General features: G+C 29.0%; 1 protein-coding gene across 1 annotated transcript; it reads right to left on the bottom strand.

The window, feature by feature from the left end:
- Positions 1–3,480: 3,480 nt before the first annotated feature.
- Positions 3,481–7,964, bottom strand: LOC129893468 (two-component response regulator ORR29-like). Its single transcript, XM_055969005.1, has 5 exons — positions 7,715–7,964; positions 7,389–7,465; positions 6,129–6,235; positions 4,848–4,986; positions 3,481–4,051 (listed from the first exon to the last, which is right to left on the bottom strand). The coding sequence occupies exons 1-5, from the start codon at positions 7,860–7,862 to the stop codon at positions 3,803–3,805; spliced, it is 720 nt and encodes a 239-aa protein (XP_055824980.1). The 5' UTR covers positions 7,863–7,964; the 3' UTR covers positions 3,481–3,802.
- Between the last annotated feature and the right edge of the window lie 931 nt (positions 7,965–8,895).

Genomic DNA, 8,895 nt, shown 5'->3' with positions numbered 1-8,895 from the left:
TTATAACAATATTAGTTTGTATCATATTCATAGTTATGTATATGACATAACATTGATAGAGCAACTGATTGATTTTTTTGTGTGTGATTTTTGTTGTTAATCTTTTTCTGATACGTATGAATTCTGGTCTATTTTCATATTTAAACTTATGTATTCATGCCTTTAGTTATTTACCTGATACATAATTATTAAAAATTATATAATCTACCATGTATCAGTTGTTGTTATATATCTGCAGTCTTTAATTTTTATTCAGATTTATTCAAATTAGAAGGTTAGGTGTCCGTGCACATTACCCAAAAAAATGCACTTGATACATAAACCCTAATGTTCTATAGCTAAAGCACTGTGTATCAAATTAATTGATATGTACATGATATATAATATATATTAAAATTCAATAGTTTCAAACTTTTTACATGTATCATATACATATCAACTCACAACTGTGTTATTTATCACACACAAAAAATGCTATTGGCAACAATTATATTTATAATGTATCTTTTATAAAATACAGTATTTCTTAAACAAAATAATGCACATAAATAGTAATGTATCATGCACTATATTTTTGGACATGATACATAAATTCAAAATTATAATAAATGTATCTGATACATAGCGACTATCACACAGTAATGTATCTATCTCAAATCTAACATCTTATAGGCAATAATTACTTATTTAATGTTCTAGTAGAGATATAATACTTATCAATTTAAACAAGATACATAAATAGTAATGTATCACGATAAAGCTACCCATCTTGAAAATACAATTCAAATTTAATGTTTCATAATATTGAAACGAAGGTATTACACATTGATTTAAGAAACAAAAACAACTAGATACATTAAAAATTCGAATCTATATGTATCATAAAAAGATGAACAACAAAAATTGGAAAAAAAAACAACAATCTGATCTATCGAAGGCAAAAAAAAACTTTTCTACCCCTTTTAGGCCGGGGGGGGGGGGGGGTCTTTTCCACAGTCACTTTAAAGGACGAAGATACATCCTTGTTCAGCTTCGCCTTCTCAACTTTCTGATTCGTCATTGATAATGATCGTGCAATTGTTTAATCTGTTTTAACCAAATCTTCATCGTCATATCAATCATAAACACGATCAATATTAGGTAAGTTTAACTGGGTACTCCCAATGCTAAAAGAAGGAGCATCATCCATATGTATCAAGACTTTGAATATGCAAAATCAAAAAAAAGAACACATATGTATGAATTTTCAGATGAAGATGAAAAAACTACATATTCAGAAAGTTGAAATCAATTGACTGGAGAGAAAATAAGTTTGAAATTCAAAATTGTAATGAATAAAGTAACTATTGATTGAGGGAGTAAAAATAGGAGAGATTGGAGGAATGAAAATAGAAAGAGAGAAAATAGGAAGTGATGTATCCTGTGGGGTTTTAGAGGAAAAAGAGGAATTTTTGAAATATTTTAGACTGGAAGGAAATAATAGAAAATATTATAAATATGAATGTGTAGATATGTAATTTTCCCTTTAAAATATCTGAATCAATCCGGTCTGAACAAATTGATTCTGAGCTTTAGTGAGCTTAGAATCTTCTTGTGACAATAAGAAACAGAGGAAACATGAAGAATCAACGAAGAAGAGAGAAGAGAAAAAAGAAGCGAAGAGAGAGAAGAGAGAGAAGAAGAGGAAGTGAAAATATCTTTACATCTTTTTGTATATTCACTTAGAGTATCATCAGTGTATGTATCCATATACTTATACACTCAATTAACACTCAACTAACAATCAACCAATCAGTTACAACTACCTCAACTAATTAACTGCCTAATTAGCTCTTTAACAGATCTTAGCCAAATGACCAAAAAGTCCCTAACTTGCTTAACCTCTAACACGGTCCATGTACACCCCTAATTTAGAGTTTGTGAGTCATTTTTTTTAGATTCTTTTAAGTTCATACATTGCCTAACATGGATGTAATAACGTTTTGAAAATCTATATAAAATATGCTTCTCCTTCAATAACATGAATTTCAAATGTATAGATGTGTTTGGTCTATCATTGAAATTACTGAAAATGCTTGTACTATTGTTTTAGTTTCAATTTATGTGATGTAATTGAAACTAAAACCCCGGGGATCAACTTGAGATGGTACCAATAGAAATATCAAACCCCACCCTTGCTTCTTTGCGAACTATCTTTCCCCACGTTCCATTTTCTTGATGTAGAAAGCATACCTCATAAATGGTTTCATGATGGTGTTTGCTTGGCTGGTATGTAATGCAGGTTGCCAGAATTTTGTTATTCATTTACTTGTTCTACCATATCTACGTCCACCACGATCAGGTATATTCTTAATAATATATGAAGACATACTAACAAATGTGCTCAAGAAAATTGATTAATTGTGTGCTTTGTTTGTTTTTTGGATTGAAACATGTTATCAGGTGTCTTCTTTTGTGATTTTCTTGGTATGTGTTGTGCCATTGTTAATTGCTGTGACGAACTTGGTTTGGTTCTGGAAGATTGTGAAAGGACTTAAGAAGACTTTAGCAAAGAGGCACTGAAGTTTGGACCAAATTAAATCCCCCCCTATGACATATTCAAATGCCTTATTTTTTAAGAAAAATATTTCTAGTAGCTATATTAGAAAAGGTAAAAAGGGATACTATTCTCCTTGTGTACATAAAAATTGGATACATCAAGAATTGACTTGCTACTCTCAACGAGAAAAGAAAAGTTCAATAGAAATATTCTCCTAGCTAGCATAGTCTACTTGATATGTTCTCCACATTTTTATTTTTATTTAAACGCTCGATTTGGTCTGTACCCTACCTTATAAACTAAAACTCAAAAGGTAAATACATTTAGCAGAAGATATAATGCCAATCTAGACCCTGAAGAGCCTTATATGTCCTCCACATGTTTTCACATATTGGATGAGTAAAACACTTATTAATCCTCACTGTGATTCAAGACCATACTTTTAAAAGGGTTTCCCACATAGGCAAATTGGCAAAGTGTCTAAAATTCTCATCAAACATGTAAAGCCTCCTTCCTACATTGTTCGACTGTCTATAATTTGAGGGCATTTTATATGTCACTAGTTCACCCTCAAGTCTCAAAGTAGGAAGGTTGGTGATAGGGGAGACATATTCCTTATTGATGTTAAGCTGCATTTCATGAATGTATCCCAACTTTGTACTCGATATTACAACATCTTTTCAATAACCTTAACTTCTTTCGATACTTCTCCACACCAATATTAAAAATATCAATAGACAATTTTAATTTTTTTTGACAGACTCTGTAGTAGTTTTTTTTGTACATACAGATGATTTTTGGAATTATTTCCACATGTTATTTAAGGTTTCAACAAAAGAAAATTAAAAATAATTAGAAATTTGAGAATAAAATATAAGATTTTTTTTGAATTGGTTCTTTTCTATATAGAAAAAAAATGTAGAAGATGAAGGAACACATAGTAAGAATTAAATAATTAATCGACTAGAGTTTCTTTGTTCATGATTCGTACAAAAATTACTGGGCTCCTAGATACAAATGCCAGCGTTATTGGTATCCCACGTTAATGTATAAAATACTAGCTAGGGGGACTACTCTATATTACACAAAGGGTCGTTTGGTCGGTGAAACGGGATAGATAAAGAGGATATTTTACTCCACCATCTTCTATATGAGACAGTGGAGTAAAATAATCTTGAGATTAAATAATATTCATTATCAAATATAGTCAAATATCTCAAGATTATTATCCTTATCCCATTAATCAGCGATCCCTAATTTTATTTAACAATAGAAACATGAAGAGATAGATAAATCTAGGTTAATGTGAGAATTGTCCTTTGTAGATTGCACAACTTGCTTTGCGGAGGTATCACATTGGGAATTTTTATGATAATTATCTAAAGGCCAAAAATTGATCTCCCTTTCACATTCACCATCTGCTTCATGTGGAAACTCACAAATTTCACTACTTGGACCACCATCTTCTTCTTCTTCCTTTGTCATTCCACTACTTAAACTTCCTTGTGCTTCCTGAATACACACAAAGAAATTAAAATGAAATTTAATGTACTATTTGAATTCAATATTAAAGCTAGTAAATGCAATTTTTAATATTTTGTTTATATATAATTACAAAGAACCAAGGATTCTAATTGGATTAGATTAATATTAATGGATCATTTATCAGTCATTCATTGAATGATAAATAACTATAAATGACGGAGACAAACGATTTAAATAACGGAAAATTCAATATTTAAAAATTGTATCGAGAATGAGTAGAAAGATGGAAACAAGACCAGCTATAATTTGAGAGTTTAATTAACTTTTAAGATGATTTTTAGCATTGAACTTATTGTATTTAAAAATTAATGGATTCTGACCTTATACTATTTGTTGTAATTTTAGTGGATTTTTATATATAAATTTAACAAAAAATGATCTATAATATGATTGAACTATTCAAATTGGTACAAAACTATCCTCTGTTTACCTTTCTGCCCTCAAATACCCCGGACGTCAATCTTTTGGTCATATTATACCTTTATGTTTAACGCCCCAAATTTTAATCTGAATTAATGATGTATGTGTCACTTATCTATTGATGACCCTATAATTAACTTAAACTAATTAAACCCAGTAAGGAGGGTAAAATGCTCTTCGCTGAATGATTTTTTGTTTGTAATGTTTAAACTCAAGACCTCTAATTAAGGTAAGAATCTCAATCATTCCACCATATCCATTAATAGTAACCAGGTTGTCTTCACATTAACTATTTAAATTAGGATGAAATAAATTAGTGAGGAATTAAAGAAAATAATCAAACCTGGTAGTCATAGCAATATATATTATTTTCAGCAATATGTGCATTGATTATTGCTTTGTAATTGGGGGATTGATCACTTAGAGGGTCAATCTGCTTGCTGCTCTTTGAAGGACCATATTCTAACGTTTCACATACATGCCTGCAAAAGTGTAATGGAAAATTACATGTCTTGACGATTAATTAATCGAGGGAATTTTCATCATGTAGCTTGGTATAAATAAGTCAGTTAAAGTGTATATAGATTACCAACATGATTGAGTCGCCTTTTTAGAGGAGCGTTTTGATTTCAGTGTCAGACTTTTTAGCATGAATTCGAATTTATATAGGTATTTGGCTAACAAATATTTTTTCACTTTATTTAAAAATTTTAAAGCTGCAGTTGTATTTGATTATACTTTCTGAAATTGTCTGCTAATATATATAAAAAAAAATGCTAAAAGTAAGATATAAGATCAGTAGTATTAGTTACCGCATAGGATTGGTAAGTTAAGGTCTAGCTCCTCTTGTTATTTCTATTGATATCTTTTTATTTTTAATAAAAGACTGCTAGATAGTCTGTCTAATAATAAATTTGCTCAAAAAAATGGAAGACCAGTAGTATTATTTATCTTTTCTTCTTCTTCTTTTAACCCCTTTTTCACAAAAAGAAGTGATAATTAGGTAGAAATATCGGCTCAAAGTTTATGGAAATATTTACACAGTTGACTAATTGTGCTTTAGCTGAGTCAGAGAACACTAGCTGGGATACATAACCAAATTAAAAGTCATAGTGTTTTGGTAAGCTAATAATGCACTAATTAATGAATGGCATTTAATTATCATCTAGGTCTTTCCTTCTGCAGTCAAGTAAATGGAATTTAAATTCATATATATTGTAAAAAAAAAAAAAAAAAAGAGGAAAGGAAGCACTAATATGGTGGTACATTTTCTGTAAGTGTTTAGATATGTAAATTTTATTTTAAAATTTATATGCAATTTACACCGAAGATTGGAGGATTAACCCTTCATATACACTCCAAATTCCTTTATATAAATTGAGACATGAGTATTGTGATAATAATTAATAATTATAATAAAAGGCAATGAATAAGACAAGAGAATATATATAAAAGTTTTTTTTTTGTTTTCACTGTACGGTGTTTGATATTCATTTTTAATTTTGATTCTCACCATAAAAGGTGTATTAAAGAGGAAAAACGTGCTTTCTATCAGAATTCTTTTATTCTAAAGGTTCGAACTTGAGACATATAATTAAGAGATTTCGGAGATATAGAGACTTACTCAAGTGGGGAAGAGCAAGAAAATGAGAATTGTGGTCTCTCTTCATGGAAGTTGTTCATAGACCTAACAATATTAAGGTTGGCTGGCTCCTTCAAGTTTCTGTACATCTGATTTTTCAGAAATTTAATTATACATCAAACAATTAATTAATTATCAAGAAACACTACTGGGCTTGATAGAATTTTTTTAAAAAAAAAAGAAAGGAAGAAAAAATAAAGAGTATTTTTTTAAGAATAATATAAGGAAATTATGCATGGCTTAGAATGGAACAGCTCATTAATTAGTAGTCTGGATTTTTCAAACTTTTAATTGGTTTATTATTTCATAATTGTAGGGCTTCATATATACCTAACCTAATCAATCAATGAAATCAATTATCTAATTTTAAGCATCATGTGCTAAATTAAAAGTTTATAATCGAAAAACAAAGAGAACACAAAATAAGAAGAAGTATTACAAAATAAAATTACCAATTAGGTTGTTATATTCTAGGATATTAAATTAAAACTTTGAAGGGTAATTATTTTTCACTCAAAAATATGAATTCTTAAGTTTAGATCAAGTTAATTCTTCCCCTTTTATGCCTCACAAAATATGGTATGCCAGACTGTTGATATTAAAGAAATCAAATTGCAAGTGTCGACATAAAACATAATATAAACGTGCTTCAATATTCCTTCCTTTTTCCTTATTTCTCACTTTCAAAACGTCATGATTATATTTGTATTATTGAAACCTTTAATTTCAAGAAAAAGAATAGAGAAATTCCATTTTAACTAGTTTCAAATTTGATCATGATTTAGTATATAGATATTATAATGCAAAACTAGAAAGAATAATAATGCATGTATTCTATATGTTGCTTCTAACTCTCTAAAAATATTTTCTCAAAAATATATACTATTAAAAATCACTATTTTTCATTGAAATTTCTACTGAAATATGTTCAATGACTATTTTCACGGATATTTTGATTGAATCAATGAGAAAAAAATAAATAGTAGTATTTTTACACGAAAAAATTAGGAAGCTTCTCATTATTTTAGTAAGAATCTATTTATTTCACCATGTATTTTTCAGTGAGCTTTTTTGGTGGAAAATTGGTGGGAAAATCATATTTTATAATACAAATTTTCCATTGATTCGCTGTGGGAAAAACCTCGTTTTCTAATTTTAACATTACTTTTGATGAATCTGACACACAACCTTTATCCCTCAATATTTTTTGAGAATTCGAACAATAGGTGCAATATGAATTACCTGGAGATGGCTTTTAACATGAGAAATCTTCAATCCCTTTACTGCCATCATCTGTTGAATTCTCTTTGGAGTTGCTTCTGTCATTTTAATTCAAAAAAAAAAGCATTACTCCTTAATTTATCCTCAATTTTTCACTAAATACATATCATCATTATTAACTAATGATCATCCCATAATTCTTGATGACATATCTTTATAAAACTCTTTCTACTACCCCTCCCCCCACCCAAACAGATAGCCAAAAACATAAAAATTAGAAAGAAAATATATATGGATCAAGAAATAAACAACTAAAAAAAATACAATTTTTTTTTTGGGAAACTTACTATGTCCTCCTCCAAGATGTTGAACAGCTTCAATGAAGAGTTCATGAAGTTGAGGTGTCCATCTAAGTCGAGGAATTGATGATTTCTTGTACTGTCTAACAACTATTTTTTTAGAACACTTCTTTTTCATTATTGACAATTCCATCATCAAAACATATAAAAAATAGATTGGCCAAACTTATATATATAGCAATATATTAGGTTGTAACCATAAAAAGAAAGAAGAGAATTACGGCTACGTAGAGTCTGATATTATGGACTTTTCTTAGTCTTTCTTTGGACTTTCCTAAACATCCTCTCATTCCTTCCCACTTCCTCCCCAACCCTCCCCCCAACCCCCAACCCGGCGACGAGCTGGACGCGAATATGCTGAAAAATTATATTGTATATATAAGTTTAAAATATTTTTTATGTATATAAATTAGGTATTGAATTCTCTTGACTCTCTTCATATATTTACTTTTTATATTTTGAATCATCAATCTTATTGAAAATTTTCACTACTTAAACCCCCAAAGAAAGAAAAAATGAATTTAAAAAAAAAGGTAGTAGAAGGTAAAATTGTACGCTCAATTTATTTGTCTTAGTTACTATTTGAACAATCAAAAGATAGTTTATTTGACCATAATTTTTTCATATTGTTAATAATTGTAATTTGTAGTACTTTTTATGTAGTTTATGAATATGTGAGTCTTATTTAAAAAAAATTTGAAGATTCTATGCCTACATATATTCACATCGAACATTAATTAATTTAACCATATATCATAATTCATACTAAACCAAATAAATTGAAACAATGGGAGTAGGAAAAAAAAGAATTTTTCTTTACGAAAAGACTTTTGCATATGGTCATTTAATAATTAAAGACTTTTGATATCTAATGTATACATACGTACCATATGCATGTATTATATAACCTTTTCCACCATATTTTACTTTTTGTTGTTTTGTATACGTAACACGGAATTAAGATGCATTGAATCCTAAGGCATTACATTAATTTTCCTGGTCCCAAATAGAGATATATAGGGGGGCAAATGCATCTTAATAATTCCCTTAAGATTAAGACTTAAGAATGTTATAACTTAATTTTTGAAATTTTCAATTCAATCTGAAAGAAGACAAAAAAAGGTTTATTTGTTTTCAACATGGACATAGCCGAAGTATTCAATTTTAAT

The sequence above is a fragment of the Solanum dulcamara genome, chromosome 6 (genome assembly GCF_947179165.1).
Source record: "Solanum dulcamara chromosome 6, daSolDulc1.2, whole genome shotgun sequence".
Taxonomy (NCBI): domain Eukaryota; kingdom Viridiplantae; phylum Streptophyta; class Magnoliopsida; order Solanales; family Solanaceae; genus Solanum; species Solanum dulcamara.
Note: the sequence above shows the minus strand (reverse complement) of the source record. Positions and strands in the feature narration are given on the sequence as shown.